Here is a 26,126-nt window from a genome sequence, read left to right on the forward strand (position 1 = left end):
GCCACGCGTGGTGCGGGGGCAAGTGCAGACCGACGGCGCACGAGAGGCGGTGCGGGGCGGGGAGCGGCTGCTCGCGGGGGCGCGGGACGGGGAGCGCGGGCGGGGCGCGGGTGCGGGGCGAGCGCTCGGGGCGCCGGCGGGCCGCGGGGCGGCCCCCCCCCCCCCCCCCCCCCCCCGCTTCGCGCCCTGCCCAGCACCGCCCCCGCGCGGCCCCCGGGCCGGGGTGGAGGCGGCGGGGGGCGTGGCGCGGCGGCCGGGGCTGCGGCGTGGGGGCGCCGAGCGCGGGGCGCGCTGGGGCCGCGGGGATGGCCGCCGGGGCGGGGAGGCCGGGCCCTGGCGCGGGGCGCACGCGTGAAGTTGCACCGCACGTGTAAGAGAAGATTCTCCTTTTCAGAGCGGCCGGGAGCCCTGCTCGAGAGGGAGCGCACCCGGGTCGCCGCCGCGGCACAGCGGGGTAAGCGCGGGGCAGCGCCGGGGCGGAAGGACGGGCGGGACGCCGGCGCCCCCGACCGCCCCGACCTGCCCGGGCGGGCCGGGGCGGAGCGGCCGGAGCGCGAGCCCCGCCGCTCGTGTGCGCCCCCGGCCTCTCCGGATCCCCGGGGGGGATGTCCGGGGAGTTGTGGGAGTGACCGGGTCAGAGACGGGGGCTCGGGAAACTTCGGGAATAGTCGGCGTCCCCGCGCGCCCCGAGAAGTCTGCGGAGCGCCGGCGCGCGGCCGAAGGCCGGCCGGCGGGGGCTTCCCGGCGGCGTTTTCCGCCTCGGGCGAGCAGGCGAGGCTCCGGGGCCTCAGACCTGCGGGGCGCCGAGGCCGCTGCGGGCGCTCGAACCGCGTCCGCGGACGCACGGCGCGGGGCTGGGGTGCGGCTGGCGGCCGGATGCGGCTGTGCAGGGGCGTCGGCGTCTTGTAGGGACGGCGTTGGCTCGCCTACTTCTTCCAAGAAACTTTTCGAGAGTCTTTTTTTTTTTTCCCTAAGAAGTGCTTTAATCGTAAGTGCCAGGACCTAGGACCTCATTTCTTGGCCCCTCTGCCTGGGATGGTGCGCTTAAGGGGAAAGAACTCACGGAAGAGCGGGGAAACCCTTCTCTGCCTTCTGTAGTAACTACCCCTTCCCGAAGGCGCTTCTGACAGTGAGTCGCAGTGTGGACGCCCTAGTGAACAGAATCCACCCAGGTTTCTCGGCTCAGGAACATGTGTGACCAAGACTCTAGGGACAAGTGGAGTCCTCCAGTGTTTGTTTTACCAAGAGAGCGTCAAAATATGTCATTTAAGAATGGCCGTGTGAAAACAGCTGAGACGGGAATTATGCTTCGTTCGTGTTACTCGGGAATTCAAATTGGTGGTTTATGATATGCGCATCGCTTCACCGACGGCCCCTCGATGTGCTGTGAAATGTACTGCAAAACAAACATTGAAAGATTACAGAGGGAAAGGGGGGCTTTGTTTTCCAACGGTCCGTGTGTTCAGAGTAAACGACAGCTAATTTGGCACATACTCCGCTGGTGCAGCAGTTTGATTCATGTCGAGATAAGCATGGGGGGGGGGGGGCAGTGCACGTGCTCCTGTAGCATAAAGTAATTCAGGAAAATTTTAGGACTGTAACAAATGAGACGGTGCTATTTATATTGACCAGCTTAAAGCCACCTTGAAATAATGAAATGTAACAAAATGTCACCGTTTGCCAATAAGGAAAAGAATTTGGCGGGGCGCTTGGGTGGCCCAGTCAGTTAATTGTGGGACTTCAGCTCGGGCGGTGATCTCACAGCTCCTGGGTTCCAGCCCCGTGTCCCGCTCTGTGCTGACAGCTCAGGGCCTGGAGCCTGCTTGGGATTCTGTGGCTCCCTCTCTCTCTGCCCCTCCCCCGCCCGTAGGCGCGCTCTTTCTCCCTCTTCTCTCTCCCTCTCTTTCTCAAAAATAAACTTAAAAAAATTTTTTTTTATTTTTGACACAGTTTCCTTGAATGTTACTTAAATTTTAAGTTGTGTTCATTTCCTTAACAAAAACAACTTTTACATACACACTTCAAACTTTATGTGTATGTATCACTACCATTTTGGCCTCATGTATGTAAAGAATTTAAACTATAATTAGTCTTCCAGATGCTACCATTACTTGAACATGCCCCTAACACAGGAAATAGGATAGATTAGTTTTTTAGGATTTTATCTCAGTATCATATGTAAACGCACGAATAAACACTTGGTTTTTGTAATGTGCTAAAATATTGTCAGAACGTTCTAGACAGCGGAACGGCCCTTGAGAAGTATTTCGCCCTGTGCAGATAGCATGACTCTCAGGATCTGTGTATTAAGAAACTCAACCAAACCCAAGGATTGGGGAGTCTCTCCCTGCTCCAATGTGGTGTGGCCGTCACCAGCACTGTGTGACACTTGTCACACCATATTTCGATTAGTTTTGTCACAAGTCTATCTCACCCACGGACTGTGAATGAACCGCCTGAGGGTGAGGCCGTGTCTTACTTAGCACACTGCACACACACGACAGGCGTTTGCTAAATGTTCGCCAAATCGAAGACGGAAAAAAGTCCAACGCGTGTGGCCCTAAACAGCATGCGTGGGTCTCTAAAAACACTATGTTTTTGCCATTTCCATATAATGCGTAAAAGGAATAAAATAGCGATAAAGTTCAATCTGAATTTTTGTTCTTACAGTGGCAGGAAATTCTTCATCGTAATAACTGGGTTAGTATTCATCCTCTGGTGCTTTTTTAAAATCTCGGATCTTCAAAAGTATGACTTCATAATGGTTAATGTGAGCAGTTCCTGCACTCTGACATTTCTTTAATTTGAGGAATTAGTGGTCTGCTCTAAACTCAGTGTTAACAAACTAATGATACTAAAATGTAAAAATCACTTAATTTTTTTCATTCACGACACCTGATTATCTCCATGAACTAACACTCATTTTATTCATGAACCTCCATTTTGTATTAGCTTTAAAATGAGTCTTTTATTCTAGAACATACATGAGATTTCCGTGTTATATCCTAATAAAAGTAGGTTTGAATAAAAGGGAAATTATATTTATACTATGGAAATTATTATTGCAAAAATAGAAACCATTTTGACAGATGGCATCTGTGCCAGTAATATAAATGTAACCATAAAATACCATGAGTATAAGGCCGAGAGGTTTCGTTCACTAAGCAAGAGTAAAGACAGTTATCTGAATTTGCTTCAAAACGACAATTCCAGGGGTGTCTGGGTGGCTCAGTCCGTTGAGCCTCCGACTTCAGCTCAGGTCATGATCTCACGACTCGTGAGCTCGAGCCCCGCATTGGGCTCTGTGCTGATGGCTCGGAGCCTGGAGCCTGCTTCAGAGTCTGTGTCTCCCTCTCTCTCTGCCCCTCCCCTGCTCGTGCTCTCAAAAATTAAAAGAAAAAAACCATTAAAAATTTACAGGGTACCTGGGTGGCTCAGTCAGATAAGCGTCTGACTTCAGCTCAGGTCATGATCTCACAGTCTGTGAGTTCAAGCCCTGAGTCAGGCTCTCTGCTGACAGCTCGGAGCCTGGAGCCCGCTTCAGATTCTGTGTCTCCCTCTCTCTCTGCCCCTCCCCTGCTCATGCTCTCTCTCAAAAAAAAAACAAAAAACATTAAAAATGTACAGGGTACCTGGGTGGCTCAGTCAGATAAGCGTCTGACTTCAGCTCAGGTCACGATCTCACGGTTTGTGGGTTCGAGCCCCGTGTTCGAGCCCCGTGTCGGGCTCTGTGCTAGCAGCTGGGAGCCTGGAGCCTGCTTTGGATTCTGTGTCCTCCTCTCTCTCCGCCCCACCCCTGCTTGTGCTCTGCCTCTCTCTGTCTGCCAAAAAAAAATAAACATTAAAACATTTTTAAATGACAATTCCAATTTATATGATGGAGTAACGGGACTGTTAGCATGTCAGTAATATTTAGCCAAAATTTTAGCCACTTTGGACTGGGAGAAAAGAGCAAGGGCAGCTGTAGTCAGCTGAACAGTCTGCCTGGTGCATAACCCCGTGAAGTCACGCGGAAGGGGAAGGTGGGCCGGACCCAGAGGCAGAAGTCAGGAGTTTTCGTGCCGGCTTCAGCGAGCTGTGTCGCCCTCGGCAAATCACGGTACCCTCTCGGGCCGCATTTCCCAGTCTGTGAAGTGAAGAGAATAGATAAACCAGGCGGCTCTCCCAGGTTCTTCTGGCTCCAAAATGCCGTGATTCCGTAGCTCCTCGGTGGATGAGTAAGACTCCTGAAGGATGTCGCTTGGATTTATTTAGGGAGACTACCTTTTACTTGACCAGACTCTAGGAAGTCAGTACTTGGTATAGTGTTCACGTGCCCCATCTTGTGTTTTAGGACAAGAGCCTGCTCAGAGCACTCGCGAAAGCACCCCTGTAATTTTCTTTTTCTTTTTTGAATTTCCATCCAAGTTAGCTAGCATAGAGTGCAACAGTGATTGCAGGGGTAGATTCCTTAGTGCCCCTCCCCCATTTAGCCCATGCCCCCCTCCCACAAGCCCTCCAGAGACCCTCTGTTTGTTCTCCATATTTTGGAATTTTCTTTATTGTCATTCACCCGCGCCCCAAGCCACCCTTCAGGAGGTACTGGTAAATTCAGCTTTATTTCAAGAGTAGGACTTTTGTTTTCATTATTCACTAATTAAAAGTTGAGTACTGATGCGGAAATACATTAAAATTGACCTTAAATGACACCAAAATGTGTACATAAAATGTTTAAATAAGCGAAATTTCAAATGGTATTCTTAGGTCTGTCACAGAAGTGATGTTCAAAACTTTTAATGCCATCTACTAATCGAATCGGCAGGAGACACTGGAGGCCTGCACAGGGTGACGGAACAGGGCAGACATTTGGAGGGTTTAAAAAGGAAGCCAGGAAGGCATGAATAGTGCTGGAAGACAGTCGCGTTTCTAATTATGCTCCAGACTTTCTACATTTTTCTGTCAATTGAACTGAAGCTCAACCAGCTGTTAATTTTCTAGCTTAATATTAGAACTCTAATTGTGGAAATGGTGACTTAATACTGGTTTCTGGTAGGGGTATTTATTTTATTCACAGTATTTAAAGAAGAAATACTGTGGATAAAAAGTTAAGGGTATTTTTAGTGTTGTCATTCTTGAATATAAAATTCTCCAACATAAAATTCTTGAATATAGGGGCGCCTCGGTGGCTCAGTTGGTTGAGCGTCCGACTTCGGCTCAGGTCATGATCTCACAGTTTGTGAGTTTGAGCCCCACGTCAGGCTCTGTGCTGACAGCTCGGAACCTGGAGCCTGCTTCCGATTCTGTGTCTCCCCTCTCTTTGCCCCTCCCATGCTCATGCTCTGTCTCTCAATAATAAATAAACGTTAAAAAAATTATTGAATATAAAATTTGAAGACATTTGTTTTTAAACTAATAACAGTTGTTTAAGTTGCTCCCAACTTAAAATCACCTCTCGCTCAGCTTTTAAATTACAGAATGTCAAAAACAAAAGAGAAACTGAGTTTTTCGCTTGACTAAGGATGAAAAGTATTAACCATATTTACCTTAGCCAAGTAAAGACTTTAGAGCATGTGACTTTTCAGGTGTTTATAAACAATTTAAATCCCTCCCCAAAACAATTAAAATCCCCACATGCAAGAGAAAATATAGAGATAATAATAATAATAATACATGGATGGCAGGTGTTTTCCATACGTTCTTATTTAATAAATAAAATAAATAAAAGTATAATTTAAGGGATGCCCGGCTGGCTCAGTCAGTGGCACATGTGACTCTTGGTCTTGGAGTTGTAAGTTCGGGCCCCATGTTGCATGTAGAGATTACTTGAAAAATAAAATCTTTAAAAAAAAAAGTATAATTTTATTAAAAAATAATTTTTGAAATGTTTAAAGAGAGAGAGAGAGCACGTGGGCATGTGCGGTGGGGGGCAGGGGTGGCAGAGACAGGGGGACAAAGGGTCTGAAGAGGGCTTTGTGCTGACAGCACAGAGCCTGACGCAGGGCTTAAACTCTTGAACTGCGCGATCACGACCTGAGCCAAAGTCGGACGCTTAACTGACTGAGCTACCCAGGCGCCCCTGAAGTATAATTTCAAAACAATTTCATGTTTCTAGAGATTTATTCTCTGACAACAAAAATATATAATTCTAGCGGTGCTTTAAAGTCACTGATAAAGAAGTTGGAAAATCGGTGTTTCACGATTTCTTTAAATCAGTCTGTACGATAGTGACGTCTCCTGCCAGAGCATTAGATTAGTGAAAAGCTAAGTAATAGAGCCCATGCACATTTTCCATTTAAAATAAGGGCTCCCCTGGGACTGTACGGTAATAAATAATTTTACACTAAGATAGAGGATAGCCTTAAGTTATGTATGTGTATTTTATACTAATACTAGCAAATCCCAAAATCTACATTCCCTACTTAAAAGATCCATAGGAGATCTTTGGAGATTTGCTCTGTATACTGTACATACAGCATATGTGATAAGACACTGGAAAAAATAACAAAAATAAACTCTCATTCTTTTTCAAGCATATCAAAATTCTGTAAAGAAAAACTTCTAGCAAGACTTATACTTTAAAAGCTTCCAATAAACAATATTTGGAACCAAACAAAGGGATCTAAGTACGGATACCATACAGTTTAAAAATCGTAAGAAAATACCATGGATAATTTCATGCCAATAAATTTGAAGCTGAGATGAAATGCAAAATTTTCTAAAAGACATAAGCTATCAAAATTGACTTAAGAGTAATAGCAGCCCTATTTATGTCGATAACAGTTAATGAAGCTGAATTTGTAATCTAGGCTTCCTCCTGATCCCCTTAAAAAAAGACATCAATTCCAGATTCTTCTATAGGACATTCTTATACAAGCTTATTCAGGGAAACGTTTAGTTTTTCAGGCTAAAATAATGTTCTTACCCAAATCCAATGGTAGTACCAAAAAAATGAGACCAATCTTAGGTATGAACAAATAATCCAAAATAAAGTAGCAAATTGAATGTGATAGTATATTAAAAATAAAATGAGTAATACGGTGCTTCACCATCTAAAAAATTCACAACAGTGGGGAAAAAAAGTACCAAATCCGATTTAGTAAATTCATGATTCAGAAACTCATTCATGATTTTCATGATTTAGAAAACAAAACCCAACAAACTTAACAAAGATTACAAGGAAACTTCCTTAGCCTGATAAAAGTTGAAACATCATACTCAATGCTAAAACCTAAGAAGCGTTCATGTTTAAGATAAAAATGTGAAAAGATGTCACCATCATCACATTGTGCTAGGAGTGCTGGTCAGTACAAGAAAACAAGACAAGAAAAAGAAATAACGGGAATTAGAATTAGGGGAGGAAGAAACAAATCTATCCTTAATAGCAGATGAAATGGTTATATGTATATGTTACATAGAAAATCCAAAGGAGTCTCGTAACTATTTGAACAAGTAAGAGCTTTCGAACAAGTTTCTGGAGACAAGATCAGTTTATAAAAACAATGTTCCAGGGGCGCCTGGGTGGCGCAGTCGGTTAAGCTTCCGACTTCAGCCAGGTCACGATCTCGCGGTCCGTGAGTTCGAGCCCCGCGTCAGGCTCTGGGCTGATGGCTCGGAGCCTGGAGCCTGCTTCCGATTCTGTGTCTCCCTCTCTCTCTACTCCTCCCCTGTTCATGCTATGCCTCTCTCTGTCCCAAAAATAAATTAAAAACGTTGAAAAAAAAAATTTTAAAATAAAAAAAAAAAAAAAACAATGTTCCAGGGGCGCCTGGGGGGGCTCAGTCGGTTTAGCATCCAACTTCTGCTCAGGTCATGATCTCGCGGTCCGTGAGTTCGAGCCCCGCGTCAGGCTCTGTGCTGACAGCTCGGAGCCTGGAGCCTGTTTCAGATTCTGTGTCTCTCTTTCTGCCCCTCCCCTGCTCATGCTCACTCTCTCTCTCTCAATCTCTCAAAAATAAACCTTAAAAAAATTAAGGGGCACCGAGGTGAGTTCGAGACCCGCATCAGCCTCTGCTGACAGCTCAGAGCCTGGAGCCTGCTTCAGATTCTGTCTCCCTGTCTCGCTGCCCCTCCTCTGCTCATTCTGTCTGTTGCTCTCTCTTTCTCTCAAATAAATAAACATTCAAGAATTAAAAAAAAAAAAAAAACTATTTGGAACAACAAATCGAACAAGTATAAATTAGGGATAAAGCTAACAAAAGACGTGTAAGACCTTTAGCTCCAGTGTCCTAATACGCTGTTGAAGGGCATGAAGAAGGTCTGTGCGGTGGATCAGTTGTGCTTTATTGGCAGAGAAACTAGTTCACAAAGAGCTACATTTGATGCCACCATAAATTTCGTTTGTCCCAACAAAGTCACGTTTCAGATTTTTGTGGACCTCGACAAGCTAAATTTCATAGGGAAGAACAAAAAAGCCAGCTTTGTGAAGAACGAAGTTGAGGACTCGTCCTACCAGACAGTCACGTGTATGTGGGACTGTTGCCATTGGTGCCCTGCTGGTTGGTGTGACCGGTTGTCTTCTGGAGATGGAAAACAAGTCACACGTTACTCAGTCTGAAACTTCAGGGGTTCGGTTTCGTCCCCTGTTATGCTTGTCTGTGTGGTTGAACTTCTCCCGTTGCTGTGACACTGAATTGTAAGTGGCACTGAGCCAGCTTTTAAAAGCCTAGTCCCCATCTTGCTCTTTAGTCTTAGGAGCTCAGACAACACTAAATGTTGGAGGTGAGGCTATAGTGTAAAAGAAGGGGTCTTTTGTTATTTTGGTGAACTTATTTTGAATTCTGTTTCCTTTCTGAAGAGACCAGAATTATGGAGAAACTGTGGTAAGTACTTAATAACGTAGGGGACGGTCCCCATGGCATCTGGAAATTACTATTTTAAATGTGAAAGCTTGAAATAGGCAGGTAAGGTTTAAACCTAATGGAAAACAGTTTTTCCACCTGCTGAAAAGATAATTAGATAGGCCACTTTTCATTGCATCATATTCGTGACTGGTTCAGCCTTCCGTGTTCTTTTAAATTTGTGCCAACTCAGGGCTGGCAAAAATTGGCTTTTGGGCCACACTGCCCCATACCAAACCTTAGCAGATATTACTAATCGAACATAGAACTCTTTCCGGCTAAGCCTGTATGTGACCCTCTTGGTCCTACTCAACAATGTCCTAGGCAGTCACAGGTAACACAAAATTAATTTGCCTAGCCATGCTTCATGTTTCATTACCTCTAACTTAAAAACCAAGTAACAATATTTTTAGTGTCAGTGTATTGTTACAAAAGGGAATCAAGTAAAAATACAAATGACACCTTTTGGGTGTTAATCTCCCAGAGTCCTAACTAAAAGTTGCATTTCCTAATAAGCAGCTATTCTGTAAGCTTGTCCTTCCGTACTCAACCTCCAAATGCTGGAGCACCCCACGGCTTGGTCTTCAGCCCCCTGTCCTTCTCCCCTGCCCTCAGACGATCTCAGTCCAGTCTTGGGGTTTGGTGATGACTCCCCAATGTTTATCTCTGGCCTCGACACTTGTATGTCTGATAGATGTCTCACATTTACCATCTCCAAAACAGGACTCCTGATTTCCATGCCTTTCCCAAACCTGTACCTCCTCTGCTCTCCCCATCCTTCCTCCTGTTCGGGGTGGAAACCTTGGCCTCTCCTCGGCACTACCCGATCCTTGACCCATCAGCATATCACGCTGGACCGACCTTCAGAGTCTGTGCAAACTCAGCCATTTGTCACCACTGTCACGTTTCTGGATCATAGCACAGCCTCTTCACTGGACCCTCCGCGATCACCCTCACCCCCTCCGCCCCACAGCCATTCTCGGCACAGCAACCACAAGGGTCCTGTGAAGATGGAAGCCGGATTATGTCACTCTTCTGCTCAAACCCTCCAGTGCCCTCTCGTCTCACTTGGAGCATAAGCCAAAGTTCTCATCACTGTCTGCCGCGATCTGTCCACCTCCAGACTTCCTCCCTGACCTGTGTCTACCTGTCTGCTCCTCTGGACTCGTCCTCTGCCTGGACTCGTCCCTCATATCTGAGGCCCAGTTCTTCACTGTGATGTCACCCTCTCAGCCAGCCCTCAGCAGCCCCTGCACTGCCCTCTGTGCTTCCCCCTGCCCCGCCGCAGCTCTCCGTCTACCCACAGCACGCAGCACCTGACCTCTCTTCTCTTCTGTCCCACATCTTTCCCGCCACAGCCTACGTGGCACCGGGCAGTGCTCTGTGTTGCTCAGCACTGAGCACCTCACAGGTAGTGTGGCCTTTGCTCAGTCCTCACTGAGTGGCCGCAACCTGTAGTCTGGCTGTGCGGGGAACTCGGGGAGCCCGGTCCCTTTCTCGTCCCCTCTGTTCCCTGGTTATCAAACCTTTTTTCTTCTCAGGGGCTTAAGTCCTGCCCTTGCCTGAGAAGATGACCGCCTGCTCGACCCCGCCGAGAAGAGCCTTGTCATCACCGCGGAGGATGCTCGTCCTGCGTCTGCCCTCGCAGCCCCCCACCCCCCCCCCCCCCCGTCCTTTTGCCCCGTCCTGCTGCTGGGCAACCTGACCCTCCCCCCCCCCCCCCCCCCGTCCCTGTGACTCCGCCTCTCTGATGCCAAGCACCCACAGCCTTCCCTATCTTGAAAACACCTCCACTGGGCCTTGTTACCCATTTCGTGTCGCCCTTCCTTTAGGTTCTAGACCTACTGAACAGGACTCTCTGTGTCATGCCTCTATTTCCCTCCCACACTCTGCCTCTTCAGCTCCCAGTCTAGGCTTTTGTTTCTGCCCCGACGCTCCCACTAGACCGGGCACGTAAAGACCATCAGTGGCCTTCTTATTGTGAGATCAAAGCCTTTGCTTTATGCCCATCCTTCTCGAACACACAAAGAATGCTGACACTGGTCGTCACCTCCTTCTTCAAAGTCCTCCTTCGGCCTCCTCGCTTCCGTGTCACCCTCGTTCTCCGGTCGTGTTGACAGCGGTCAGAGAATGTGCCTTCGGAGACGCGAACAGCGCTCCGGCAGTGACGTGGGCCGTGCTCGTACTGACGCCCAACGTAATCTTGCATCTTAGTAGCTCAGACAGGGCTCTGTGTCGGGGTCAATTCGGTAAAGAAGGAAGGGTCTTCTGACATTACTTTGAAAGCAAAAGCAACTACAAGCCAGACAAGGTGAACGTGTCTGGCAGAGCTGATCGGGCCCCCGCTGGGGAAGGTCCCTTCCCTCCACACTGTCCGGGCATCGCCGTTCTCCGTCATTGCTTAGTCTCAGGCTCTTACCCCGTTGGCCGGTCCCGCGATCCTTCATCGAACACGGACCACACACGCCGAGGGCGGTGAGTCCTTTCCCATGCTGTCTTCATCCGTTTCGCTGGATTTTCCACAGACGTCCGTCCTTTGTTCTCTGCTCTGTCGTCTTCCCCCGGGAGAGTGGAGCTACACTGCGGACCTCTCCAGCCTTTTCTGGTTCTGTGTCTCCAGCTTCCTCCTGGGCAGCTCACCCATCTGTCCCACCGCTGCTTTTGATCCGGAAAGACAAAACCACCAGTCTTCACCTTGTCTCCCAATCCCAAATTAGCAAGCCTCCCTCAATGTTTCTGTCTTCAAACGACCCCCTGATTTTCCCACTCAGGCTCAGAAATGTGAGCTTTGTCTTTAATTCATGCCTCTCCCTTTCACTGACTCTCGGCAGACTCTACATCCTGCTTTATTTTTGTCTCCAGACTGTGTCTCCTTTCTGTCCTTCCTTTTTCCATTTGCTGCTGCTGTCATTCAGCCCAGGCCTTCAGCACTCACTTGGAGATTATCACTCTTCCTGAGTCCCCACTGGCCGTTAGAGGGGCCCCTTCTTTCCTGAACAGCACTTTCGGCCTATCTCCCGCTCTCCAAGTGGTTTGGCGGCCCTCGATGTCCTTCATTCACCTGTCCCGCGCGTGTTTACTGAACGCCTACTATGTGCAGGCCACACAGCTCTTCTGTGCAGAAGCAGCCGTTTAAACTCACCGCTTCCTAACACCAGGTCACACATATTCCCGCTGCCAAGGGAACGTTGTTCTGGCCTTGAAGTGCACTCCTGTCCCCTGCCCAAAGCCACCTCTCTCAATCGCCGCTCAAATTCCACTCTCCCCTGGCTAGCCTTCCCCGCCTGCATGTCCTCCTTTAATCTCCTTTTTCTCCGAGATCCCTCTGCACCTGTACAGCTCCCCATTTTCCTGAGTTCTCCCATCTCCACAAACAGATTCCCAGATAGACGCCATGTGTTTACTTCCACTGTATTCAACAGAACCTGTGGCCCAGAGTTGAGCACAAGACGGTCACTGAATAGATAGCCACTGATTGATCCCAAGGGACACTTAACACCTCCTGAAGGCCGAGGGGAACCTGTATACCTCTGAAAGGGAAAGTAGAACGCTCAGAAGAACGGGGAAGCAGCCACGTATACACTAGGCAGCATCAGCTCTTGTTCTCTGTTGGTGTCAGAACCAAAGTTTCCCTTGAGATAAAAGCAAAAATCAATTAAATGCCACTTCGTGCAGGTAACTGACGTCCAGGTACTCGAGGACCCCACTGCCGCTGTGGGAGAGCAGTCACCTAGAGTGCACCACGCTCTGCGGTGAGCTCACGGGCACCTCGCGGAGTTAAGCGCTCGGCCCTGGGAGCTGTCAGGAGCTGCTCTGCTTGCGTCCCGAAATGGCCCGACACTGACAATAAGAATAAACCCGTTTTCTCCTCAAGCAGGAAGCTATTTCACTCGCTCACCTTGTGTTCGTGTCACTGGCTGGCAATGCTCAGTGGATCGTGAGGCTTCCTCTGGTCCGTTGCTGGTCCTTACTTAGCAGCAGAGGCTTGCTGTTCAGACTGCGCTTCTTCACTCCTCTGCTGTCGTCTTCTTACTGAACTGGTATGAGGGGTAGGATCCAAAAGTGGTGTTGATAAAACACCTTAAGAACGTCTGCGTGGCATCTGGAGCAGACTGGGGCGACTCTGAAGAGAGGGGATGTCACTTCTACCGTGGAGTCTCCCATCTTGATCTGACCTTGACCCATACTGCAGGCCTTGTCATAGATACTCTTCTGGTTAATGTTTTTATTCACTCATTCATGTATTTTCCAGAAGAAAACCCAAACTGTGAAGCGTGGTAGTGGTAAGACTCAGCAGCAAACATCAGGATACAAAGAGGCCGGCCCTTGCGTTGGGGGAACTCGGCAGACCGCCGTGGTGGGAGAATCCAGTTTAAGCTCTGTGTCATCAGTGACAGCCATTGTCAGGATCTGTGATGCATCTCAGAGACCCCAGGGTCAGTCTCCAATCTGACCTTGGGCTGATGTCCCATGTATCAGTTTGTCTTTTGAGCGCTCGCCAGGGACATGATTAAAGAGGTCGGAGGAGTAGACACCCTAATGAAAGAACAATGAACAAAGAATCAGGTTTTTTCAAAAACTAGAACTTTGAAACATGAGTCACGGTCATTAATCCTTTATGACCATAAAGGTAACAAGTTGTTACAGAAAATGCAAAGAAATGGGAAAATAAAATAAAAACCACCCAGTTCTAGAAACGCTGTGGTTCACATTTCAGTATCCTTCCGCTCTTCCTTTGCACGTATGAATGTGTGGGAAATAGCGGGTAAAAGGCTATGGTTTTGGATTAGGTTTTTGTCATTTATCAGTATGGCATGAACGTACCTTCAAGTCACTAATGATCTTAAAAGTTATGTCTAATGAATACCTTGTATTTTAGTAGTTATGAATGAGTCACAGCTTTTCATGTATAGCTGGCCTTAACCTGTAAATAATTTAAGAGAGTGTAGGAATTGTCTGCAAGCAATAGGAAACCTAACTTGAACAAACGGGGTTTTCTCCCTTCACATAAGTCTAGAGCTTGTGTTGCGGTTGATTCAGCAGGTCCACAGTGTCACAACAGGTGCCTTGGGACTTTCTTGACCATTCCCTCATGCTTATTGATACATGCCTGCAAAGTGACTGCCCCACTCCAGGCATCGCATCTGTCCTCACCATAGGCAGATAGGGAAAGTGACGGCAAAGGTAGCCATCTGCCCTTTTATTAGGAAACCAAAAGCTTTCTCAGAAGCTCCCCAGCCAACTTCTCACACCTCATTGGAGACAACAAAAGGAGGTGGGAAAGCAAGAATTTCCCTTCCCGGTCACATTACAGGCAGGCAAGGGAGAGGGGGATGGGAGTAGGACCGGGGTCAGCCAGATCCCGATACCAGCCTTGGGCACTACTATGTGTTTAATTGCTCATCCTTTAGTGGGCACTTCTGTTTCCAATTATTCCTTCTTATGAATAATTCACAGTCAATATCCATGTTCATCCATTCATCAAAATCTCTGATTGTTTCCTTGGTATGATGTCCCAGGAGTAGAATTAGAGGTTAGAGGTATCATGATCTTAAGTTTATTTGTTTTTAAGAGAGAGAGAAAGCACGACCGGGGGAGGGACAGAGAGAGAGGAAGGAGAGAATCCCAAGCAGGCCCTGCACTGGCAGTGCACAGCGTCATGTGGGGCTCGAACTCATGAGATTGAGATGAGATCACTTATGACAAGATCGTGACCTGAGCCGAAGTCAGACAGTTAACCAACCGAGCCACCCAGGCGCCCCAAGGTATCATGATTTTTATATCTCTTCTTACATACTACTGAACTCCTGTGCAGAAAGACCTTGTCAGTGTGTGCCATCACGCAGTGCATGAGCCGTGGGCTCTCCCCCGCCCCCCCCCACCGGACACATTCTTAGTTGTCCCCTCTTTAGCATTTCCTGAGCTTTGCCACATGCCAGAGCACCCACAAAGTATGCAGATGATAACACGTTGTGATTCCGTAGCTGCACCCAGAGGTCACAATTCATTTTAAGGGTACCTGTCTGAAAGTGTTTGCAGCACCTGGACCTAAAGAACTCTGGAGAGGCTGGGCCAGCAAAGGTGAGTAACAAGATGCCACAGTCAGCAGCTGTACCCCCTCTTGTCTGATTTACTAATTGAAGAAATGTTTCCCTGGCCCCGTGTTTCTCAACAGGTGCACAATGGACATCTGGGGCGGGCCAGCTCTTTACTGTGGGGGACGCCCCAATCATTATGGAACATTTTGCTTCCCTGGCCCTGCAGGGCAATGCCAGCAACACTTCCCAGGCCCTGTGACAAGCAGGCCCTCCCTCGTGGCATTCTGTGCCACCAGCCTTGTGGGGAGAACCCAGCAGGCACATGGCATTGACTCCCTTTTAGCACGTTATGCTGTGCTGGACGAGGCAGAACCTGCCTGCACATCTGGGAAGGTGGCAGGAAGAAGAAATTTCCCGCACTGACCTTTCCTTAGAGACTTCCAGAAATGCTACGGCCCAGCTGTTCTGCCTGCAGACATCAAGGAGGAAAGGGTGCACATGCAAACCCCAACCTCAGAACTAGAATTAGGGAGAAAGTCCACAAGCAGTCAAGGTGCTTAAAGGTGGTTTCCTGTAGAAACTCTGGAGGCTGTGTGGGTCCAGGGACAGCAAGGAGGGAGGATGGCGTTCGCAGCTTAGCAAGGTGGGAGGTGTGGGAGGACGGAGAGAACCTCCTGGAATGCAAGGGGGGCAACAGTCGTTAAGCCAGGCCATGATAAGGGGAAGAGAAAACACAGGGCACCCGTGTCAGCCTGAGTTGGCCCCTCCTGAAGGGACAGTGGAGGTCGATAGGCCAGTCCCCGCCTGGCCTGGGGCCAAGTCTGAGGTTGAAGAAACAGGACATGCAAAGGCATCAAGGCCGCCTCAGGGATCACAAGAAGCATGCGTCACCAGGGTGTTGGATCAGGGACGGAGGGCTGGGACGCACGGTCAAGGCTTCTGTCCTGTGCCCCAGGGGAAACGCTTCAGCAGAGTGGAGGGAAGGGCCATGGCTATGGGCAGAGAGGGCGGTCAGAGACATCATGACATCCGGGGTTTAGGGTAAGCAGGATGTCATCTAGAACGGTTCCCTGACACCTGACCTCCTTCATGCGAGAGTGGGTTGTTTCATGTCCAATAATTCAGTTTCTGCATTAAAATATTTTCCCTTGTAAGAACATGCCAAGTAGAACAGACGCCAGTCACAACAGGGGCAAGGAGGCTGGTAGGATATGTGAATAGTAACGTTTCTCCAAAGACCTCGAATGACGGAAACAAAGGGTTGGAAGTTTATTCCAAGAGAGCGTTAACATTTGTTTCTTTAGATCATGGTGAGTAAAGTTATGTTTTGTTTGTCTTCACACCAGTTCATAAAAATTAATATTTGTGAACATTTTTAAAATTCAAAATGAGGGGGCGCCTGGGTGGCGCAGTCGGTTAAGCGTCCGACTTCAGCCAGGTCACGATCTCGCGGTCCGTGAGTTCGAGCCCCGCGTCGGGCTCTGGGCTGATGGCTCAGAGCCTGGAGCCTGTTTCCGATTCTGTGTCTCCCTCTCTCTCTGCCCCTCCCCCGTTCATGCTCTGTCTCTCTCTGTCCCAAAAATAAATAAAAAAGTTTGAAAAAAAAAATTTTTTTTAATTCAAAATGAGAACAGTGTCCTTCCGTGCTGCCGGAACTCACCGCGTAGACGGCTCTCCTGACGCAAAGAATGGAGCTGCCTTTCAGTTCCGGTTGGAAGCGTCAGGCCTGTTGGGGCAGCAGCGACACGGAGGACCCCTTCTCATCTTGGGCCCCCGCGTCCGAGGACCACAGCTACCTCCACAGGGGGGTCCACGGGCCCTCCGTCCCTCCTTTAGGAAGCAGCTTACTGCGCATGACCCAATGACCATCGTCCCATCTTAGATGGAGACACAGGGTTTCAGGGCTTCGGTCACCTGTGGGCGTCTGGTTCATGCCGCACTCGTGTCCTGCGACAGTAGTTCCGAGCGACAACGGCGCTGCGGGCGTGGCTGTAACCCGGCTCGGGGCCACGGTGGGAAGACGCACGCACGTGCACGCACGTGCACACACGCACACGGGCGCATGCGCACACACGCACGCAGGCGCACGCACACTCTGCACGCGCGCGCCATGGAGGGCTCCGCAGCGCCTCCCTCGTTTGGCAGCGGGAGGACGGCTTCGCAGGGGAGCGACCGCCCAGCGCCGCGTGCCGGGTCCCGCCCCTCCCGCCCCCGCCGGCCCCGGCCCCTGCCCCTGCCCCTGCCCCTGCCCCCCGCGGCCTCCTTCCTACTAACCGGCGATGTTCCCTTGCAGGTTAGCAAGCTGAAGCAATGGGCGACTGGAGCTTTCTGGGGAGACTATTAGAGAACGCGCAGGAGCACTCCACGGTCATTGGCAAGGTTTGGCTGACGGTCCTGTTCATCTTCAGGATCCTGGTGCTGGGCGCCGCGGCGGAGGAGGTCTGGGGGGACGAGCAGTCGGACTTCACGTGTAACACGCAGCAGCCCGGCTGCGAGAACGTCTGCTACGACAAGGCCTTCCCCATCTCCCACATCCGCTTCTGGGTGCTGCAGATCATCTTCGTGTCCACGCCCACGCTCATCTACCTGGGCCACGTGCTGCACATCGTGCGCATGGAAGAGAAGAAGAAGGAGCGCGAGGAGGAGCTGCTGAAGGCCGACGGCCCGCACCCCGGGCCGGCCGCGCGCTGCGGGCCCGGCGGCCACGGCCAGAAGGACCGGCCGCCGGTGCGCGATGACCGGGGCCGGATCCGCATCGCCGGCGCCCTGCTGCGGACCTATGTCTTCAACATCATCTTTAAGACGCTCTTTGAAGTGGGCTTCATCGCCGGCCAGTACTTTCTGTACGGCTTCGAGCTGAAGCCCCTCTACCGCTGTGACCGGTGGCCCTGCCCCAACACGGTGGACTGCTTCATCTCCAGGCCCACGGAGAAGACCATATTCATCATCTTCATGCTGGCAGTGGCCTGCGTGTCGCTGCTACTCAACATGCTGGAGATCTACCACCTGGGCTGGAAGAAGCTCAAACAGGGGATGACCAACCACTACCGCTCCGACTCCCCCGAATCCAGGCTGGGGGCCGCAAAGCCTGGCGGCGCGAGCCCGCTGCCGCTCCCCTCCCCGTCCGCCCTGCCCACGGTCACCATCGGATTCCCGCCTTACTACACCCACTCCGCCTCTTCCCTGGGACCGGCCACCGCCGCGGGCTACCCCGGGGCCCCTCCGCCGGCGACCGACCTCGGCACGGCCGCCCCGTCTGAGGCGCGCGAGAAGGCTCGCCCTGCCAGATTCCACAACGGCAACCACCACCTGCTAGCGGCAGAGCAGAACTGGGCCAACCAGGAGGCCGAGCAGCAGGCGGCCGGGAGAAAGGCCTCGCCGCCCGTGTCCGCTTCTGCCTCCCTGAGCCCTGCGGGCAGCACCGGGCAGCTGGCTCAGGACGCAGGCGCGGGCGGCAGCGCCCCCGGCCCGTTGGCGGACGGGACCGGCAGCAGCCTGGGCGACGACGGCAAATCGGCGGGGACCCCCGACCTGGACGGGGAGCAGGCGGGGAGCCCCGAGGTGGAGATGCTCGCGCCTCCTCTGCCCCCCGCAGACCCCGGGCGGTCGAGCAAGGCCAGTAAGTCCAGCGGCGGCCGGGCCAGACCGAATGACTTGGCCATCTAGCGGGCGTCTCTCCAGACAGCTTTATAATAACCGTTTCTTCTCGCAACCAAAACCAAAGTGCAGTTCCAGTCTGCAGGTAGACAGAGAGCCTGGAAGGGAGAGGGCACTGCAGTGGCGGAAGGGGAAGATCACGAGGAGGAGAGCAGGTTTCTGTGTGTCCATGCTTGCTGTTCTTAACACTGTGAGGTAGAGTGGGGAGAACGTCAGTGCTTGCTGAGATGGGGAGGTGGGGGCAACGTGGGTGCAGGGGCTGTTGACCTTGAAAGATGTTCACGGCAACCCAAGAGTCCAACAACCTGGGCCGCCTTTGCAGGTGCTGCTGTCCAGCCTTGGGCTCCCGCCGTCTCTGTGGGTAACTGTTCCGTTGTGGTAAAGCGACAGGTGTCTTTACCTGGGGGCAATTGGCCTTTCCATTCCTACGCTTCCCCAGAGCCTCTGGGCAGCCCACAAAGTCACAGATGCCCTTAGCACTATCTCTGTTTGATACTTTTAACTTAGAGTTGAATTTCATTTGGGATATTTGCCAAACTGCACTAAAAAAAGACCTAGAGCGAGTCCGTAGACTGTCATTTGAGTTTCTGAAATTGCCTGGGAAGCCCAGGATTCCACACTGTACGCTTCGTGACGAGTGACGATGAGCAGGTACCCTCCAGGGGCGGAGATCCAGCAGGCGAGAGCCAAGGAGGTTGCTGGTAAGAGAGCAGGTAGAAACGCAGCGACACTTGGGGTAATTTTTAAACAGTTGAGGAAATTGAAATACAAGTGTGGCAGGTATGCCTTAGGTATTTATTTTTTAAATGATATTTTGTGCTTTGATCTGAATTGTACAGGTATGCCTATCCACCCCCACCCCCCGACTTTCTTTCAGGAAAAATGAAGGAAAAATAGTACCATTAAGATGAATAGTGACCGAGAGAATGCTAATTTGTCCCATTACATACTAGTAAAGATTTGGATTTTCTTTTAAAAGAAATTCTTCGACCTCAGGAGTCCGCTAATGGCTACGAGAATGTACGATACAAAATAAAAGCAGGGGAAATTTTAAGTGCATTTCAAATACTTGAAGTTGTGAAGTTTTTGAATGGGAGGTTAAAAGTTAACCACTCTTGCCAGAAAAATGATTTATACAGATGAATCAATGACCTACATTTTTTTAAAAGTAAAAAAAAAAACAAAAAAACAAAAAAAACAACCTCTTAGAGTTTCCTAACCATTGTTTGTGGGCAGCCTGTTTGCTTTCTAAAGTGTAAATAAAAGTATCTGGGTTTTACTTCCTGTGTAAATGCATGTGCTGATTTCGGATGTGCGTGCGCCTCATTTGTCACCCATGCAGATCGCTGCACTGACAGGGCTATTTCTCTGTGGATTGTGGCTGGAAGGCGGCAGAATTTTCTGTACTGCACACTCTGCTGTCCTGTCTTCGTCTCTGTTTATAGACCGATGAACGGGAGTCATGCTGAGCCTGGTCCTTCTCGCCCTCCAACTCCCACTGAGTATTGTCAGCCCTTATTCAGCAAAACACCAAACACTTTCCAACTTGATTCCTTTCTCTATATGAATGAACTCCAATTTCCTGACAATCCCTCTGGAGCCTCACTCTAAACGCACTTGGTGTTTTATGTCATAAAGAGTGACCCACCAGCATCTGATGGAAAAGACTGATTCCCATTCTTGGATGAATGGGTGCAGCATGTTCATTGGTGTGTTAACGTTTGCTGCAGACGTGGACAGTTGCCCCTCCACGGCTTGAGAAATGCTAATTTCCCATACGTACGCGTTCAGCCTCTCTCAGATTTGAGCCTTACAGAAAACTGAGTGACTGCTCTCCCAGTTCTCCCTCGGCTGGGCATAGCTAGTGCCATTGTAGACGCAGACATTCGTCACATACAGTGGACGCCTTAGGCTCAGGCAGTAGGGCCCAGCCGGCCTGGCCGAGGAGGGCCACCGGAAAACCCTAGTTTGAAAAGCATCCCGATAAAAAAAAGCTTTGGTCGCGACTGCAGCTAATGGGGAAAGCACAACTCATTCAGGGGATGTGACCACAGGTTCTTCAAGTCCTACCGTTATAAATGTTAGTAATAACCTTCTGACTTACCCAGGATGGAATTCTGAGTGGGGTTGGAGATGAGAATGAGAACTATAATTATAGTTTTTACATTTCAGTCATCTTTAAAAAGTTTTTAAGTTGCTGCACTTTAAAATTGGATTTTCTTCACCATACGTTGATGAAGATGCCAGTATTATGAATTGACCATAGTCTAATTGGCCCATTTAGTGAATGGGTAGGAGTGTGAAATTAGATTCGTCTCCTTGAAAATCACAAATTTATTAAGTAGAATTCTGCAATCCAACAGGGCCGATGGTGTTTTTTCAGGGGGCTGTTGTGATATCCATTCACGTAAAATATCAAAGCATGCGTTACGTTTTGTGGCTATGTGAGGTATCCAGGGCCCTGGAGGCTAGAGCCCTTCTCTGCCCTGGGGGCATGAGCAGTAAGTATTCCCATCACCGTAAGCATCAGTAAGTGCAATAGGATAGAAGTCACCTCTCCCTATGGTTAAGAGTCCAGGTATATTTTCTCTAGCCTGTTAATTATGTGGAAATTTCACTAAAATTATTTTTTCTTGATTTAAGGAAATAAATTATAATTCCATAAAGCTTATTTTAAAACTCAAATGCTCTACCTAATAATTGTACACACTTTTTTTTTAATTTACATCCAAGTTAGTTAGAATATAGGGCAATAATGATTTCAGGAGTAGAATCCAGGGATTCATCCCCTACATATATCACCCAGTGCTCATCCCAACAAGTGTCTTCCTTAATGCCCCTCCCCCATTTAGCCCGTCCCCCCTCCCACACGCCCTCCAGCAACCCTCTTTTTGGTCTCTATATTTAAGAGTCTCTTATGTTTTGTCCCCCTCCCTGTTTTTATATTATTTTTGCTTCCCTTCCCTTCTGTTCATTTGTTTTGTATCTTAAATTCCTCATATGAGGGAAGTCATATGATATGTGACTTTCTCTGACTAATTTCGCTTAGCAGAATACCCTCTAGTTCCATCCACGTAGTTTCAAATGGCAAGATTTCATTCTTTTTGATTGCCGAGTAGTATTCCATTGTGTATATATACCATATTTTCTTTATCCATTCATCCATCGATAGACATTTGGGCTCTTTCCATACTTTGGCTATTGTCGATAGCGCTGCTATAAACATTGGGGTGCATGTGTCCCTTTGAGACAGCACACCTATATCCTTTGGATAATTAGTAGTGCACACATTTTTTTTTAATTTTTTTTAATGTTTATTTATTTTTGGGACAGAGAGAGAGCATGAGCGGGGGAGGGTCAGAGAGAGAGGGAGACACAGAGTCTGAAGCAGGCTCCAGGCTCTGAGCCATCAGCACAGAGCCCAACGTGGGGCTCGAACTCACAGACCGTGAGCTCATGACATGAGCTGAAGTCAGAAGTTCAACCGACTGAACCACCAGGCGCCCACAACACATGTTATCTTTTAATCTGCAGCATACAAGACAATTACTTTTTGCATCTGTGTTTGCAGAAGCTCAGTTATCCGGTTGACGCTACATAATGTGTGATAATTCTAAAATGTCCATCATTACTAATCCATCCCCAGATCCATGTATTAAAATCCGAAAACATTTCTTCTATATAATCATTCACTTTCTCCTCTTTAAACTTCATTTTACTGAATTATTATTTTCCCATGAAATTAACAAAAAAGATACCTTAAGTTTAAAAAGAAAATAGAAAGGGGGAAAGAGCAAGCCAGAATATCTCTGATCCATCCTGGCTTTCCTTGATTGTTAAGTAAGTGACTAGGTTGTGGATTTCTTATGCAAGAACATCTACAATTAGAACTATGAATAAATACAATTCACGCATCCTTTAAAAAAAATTAACTTCGTGAGATTTAGTCTCTTTTCAGTTTTTTCCTATTAACACTATAATTCCTTTTTTTCAGAAGAATCCTTTTTCTGAATTTCTTTTTCTTGTGAACTTTTTCTTCTGATATTTGTAACATGGATTTGTGGATCTCCACCAAACAAATTCTTACACAAAGTGGTGCATGATTTCAAAGTGTGTTTTTGTAAAGATCAGGAGATTACTGCCTCCTCCCCACCCCACTTCTGTGGAATCCAGGATATTCTCTTAATAACCTTTATGTTTTTTTAAGTTTATTTATTCAACCTCTACACCCAACATGGGGCTCGAACCCATGACCCAAAGATCAAGAGTCACATGCTCTCCCAACTGAGCCAGCCAGGAGCCCTCTAAATCACTTTTATTTTATTTTATTTTATTTTATTTTTTTAATTTTTTTTTTCAACGTTTATTTATTTTTGGGACAGAGAGAGACAGAGCATGAACGGGGGAGGGGCAGAGAGAGAGAGAGACACAGAATCAGAAACAGGCTCCAGGCTCTGAGCCATCAGCCCAGAGCCTGACGCGAGCCTGACGCGAGCCTGACGCGGGGCTCGAACTCACGGACCGCAAGATCGTGACCTGGCTGAAGTCGGACGCTTAACCGACTGCACCACCCAGGCGCCCCTCTAAATCACTTTTAAATACAGGATAACACATAGACGTTGTTCATTAAAGTCCGAAAATGTTATTTCTCACTCTAATTTTATATTATTGCACTGCAAAGCTCTAAGATTTCTCATTCCTCAAAATATTTTTCTTCTCTTTGCATTATAGAATGCCATAGCAAGACTTTTTATGGTCAGTGAGGAATTTAAATAACTCTAAGAGCAGTGCACTGTTTCTAGTATGATATTGGAAGATGTTTGGTATGTAAATGTAATTTAGATCATAATATTTACAAAACTCTTACTAAAACTTTATTTTTTGTGTTATAATAGTATCTTCCGTAGCCTAAATTGTAACTGAAAATAGGCATTTTATAAGCTAAGAAATAAAAAGTGGCCATAAATTTAAATCACCAGCTCCTGGTTGTTTTTATTGATAGAATCCTTGAGCAGGTTTTCAAAGTAAAAATTTTCATCTACATAGAACAAGGAGCAAAAACCTCTTTGTACAAAAGAAGCTTGAGAAATTTCTGCAGTGGCTGTTCAGGCCTCACAGGTACTTAGGAACTTAAAGTAGCGCCTTCCAAGGGTTCTTGTAGCTTTGCTAGTACCTCTTGCTATGTGTTCTGCAGAAGAAATAATGTGCATGCTAACCCTATCCCCTTCACTCTTCCTTCGTGCACAGTCCTGCTAGGCTGTAATGGGGTTCAAGAGCGGAGAGGTCACTTTAGCAAGCCTGGAGTTTATCCTTCTTGGGGAGACTTTTCTGTATTTAAGTAACCGTGTGATTGCCGTCTGCTTTCATGACCTCTGGCAATACCTGTAATGTGTGCGACCCTGACCTTAGCCGAGATGCAATGCCCATTTACACGGCTCCCGCTTTATGAATCCACTCTGGGCATGATCTCCAGGGACGCGGTGGAACAAAAACCGGGAGGGGCCTGGCTGCTTTCGAGGCTCTAAAGTAACACGACATTCAAAAGTCAACCCCCCCAACACGAACTGGTGAAAAGTCCCCCTCCTTCCTCCCCCCCCCCCCCCCCCCCCCCCCCCCCCCCCCCCCCCCGTTCCAGGCCGTAGGCGCTAAAGCCTGTTCTGGATGCAGGTTCTGGAAAGAAGGCTCTGCCCTCTGGTGCTGGGGCCCCCGCGGGGCGGCCCTAGGGGGAGGGGGCGGGCCGACCGCCCACCCCGCGACCCCACCCGGTGGCACCCCTGCGAGGAGAGGAGGCAGGAAGGCGGGAGGGATGGTGCCCCGGGGATTCCAAGAGGGCGACAACCAGGGGCAGCCTTTGTCCCCTCGCCGGTGCGGGCGGGCTTTCCCGCAGACACGCCGTGTGCACTTGGCTGCCGCCAGGCCTCGGGGACAGGAATGGGACACTGCGCCCGTCAGCTGCGGGCCTCGGTGACGCTTTATAAAGCACATGGTACCTTAATTAGCAGGCAGCCTCCATCTGGGGACACACAAAGTTCCTGTAAGAGGGCCCGTCCCGGGCCCCAGGACCGGGGTCGGCTTCCACACCTCTCCTTTCCAGCCACGTGACTTCAGGGACGCTGGTCAGCCTCTGACGTTGTTGACGGGTTTTCGCCTCCAAAAAATGGAAATAGATTTGTGCGGCGGAAGTGAGAATGGACCACGTGCATCGTGCCTGACCCATGACAACACTTAATCAGCCTCAGCGAGAATAAATAAAAGTCACCCCGCCACAGTGTTCTGGGGCCTGCACACTTTCACCTTCTGCCTTTATTTTAAAACAAAATGGTTTTACACATACGGCGGAATACTATTCAGCCCTAAAAAGGGAAGAAATCCGGGCACAGGCTCCAGCATGGGTGAAACTTGAGGACGTTTTGCTAAGGGAATAAGCCAGTCACAGAAAGACAAATACTGAGTGATTGCACTGTGATGGGGAGGGAGAACTGGGGACAGCGCAGTTGGAAAGATGACAAATGTCCGGAGATGGATGGTGGGGATACGTGCACAGCAGTTCGAATACACTTAGTACCACTGAGTGGTAAGTTAAGACGGTAAATTTTATGTTATGTGCATTTTGCCATAATTAGAACTTTAGATATATTTTTTCAAAAGCTAAAAATCATTTTAAATGGAACTAAAATAGACACGTACAGGACGCAACACCTAGGTATACAATAAAACGCATGCATTTGAACACACGTAGGTAAGCAACATGCAGAGCAAGAAACAGAACATTTCTTTATTCCAGAAGTCTCCCCTTTTTCTTTTTTACATCACCACTCCTCACCCTTTTCTTGTTGTCACTATTCAGCTAAAATTATTCCTTATGGAAACAAAAGAGACCAAGGGAGGGAAAAGGAAGGACAGCCATCCGGTTGAGTGCTGGTCGTAGAAAGAAGTCAACTTGGCAAGCTCTGAGCATACCCCAGAACACTACAATTGCCCCTAATTTGGAACCTTCTTTGAGCCATTTGATGAGTTTTCATTGCGTTTTTAGCGGGAAGAACAAAAGACTTTATTTTTTTCATGATTTATCGTTTTTATTGGATAAGGTCTCAGCAAATACGTGCTAGGTATTGAACAAACCGATATGAATGCTTACCTCACCACACACCACGGGAGCCAAACACATCCAGGCCCTTGGATCAAAACTTACGCCTTCTGCGAGAACCTCCTCTCAGTTCTAATAGGTCTAGTGAGTCCCTCAATGAACAGGCTATAGGCCCCACTTTGCCCAGAAAAGTTGGTACTCATCTGTCCACGTGCAGCATTCATGTGTGTGTGTGATGTATCCAGACACGAACCTGGACGTTTTCTGCCTCCCCGCAGAACTGTAGGTTGTATTGCCTACAATACGCCCCACCACAATACCCCCCACCACCCCCTCCCCGGTCGTGATGGACGGGCTCAGAGGGCCTCCACTGGGTTGGAGGCCCCAACTATGGAACCAAATGCTTTTTTGTGGAATACAAGAGGTGCCCTTCTTTCTGATTTCCCCTGAAAGTTTAAAACAAAATAAATGGGAAAAAATAATCCTCAAAAGTCAGCCATGTCTTGCACGAGCTCAGAAGAAGCATAT

General features: G+C 48.8%; 1 protein-coding gene across 1 annotated transcript; it reads left to right on the forward strand.

Annotated features, from left to right (window-relative positions):
* Positions 1–251: 251 nt before the first annotated feature.
* GJA3 (gap junction protein alpha 3) lies at positions 252–19,790 on the forward strand. Its single transcript, XM_086715459.1, has 2 exons — positions 252–454; positions 17,148–19,790. The coding sequence occupies exon 2, from the start codon at positions 17,165–17,167 to the stop codon at positions 18,518–18,520; it is 1,356 nt and encodes a 451-aa protein (XP_086571585.1). The 5' UTR covers positions 252–454; positions 17,148–17,164; the 3' UTR covers positions 18,521–19,790.
* Positions 19,791–26,126: the final 6,336 nt, after the last annotated feature.

Source organism: Puma concolor, chromosome A1 (assembly GCF_028749965.1).
Source record: "Puma concolor isolate L17-30 chromosome A1, mPumCon1.1.hap2, whole genome shotgun sequence".
Lineage (NCBI taxonomy): Eukaryota > Metazoa > Chordata > Mammalia > Carnivora > Felidae > Puma > Puma concolor.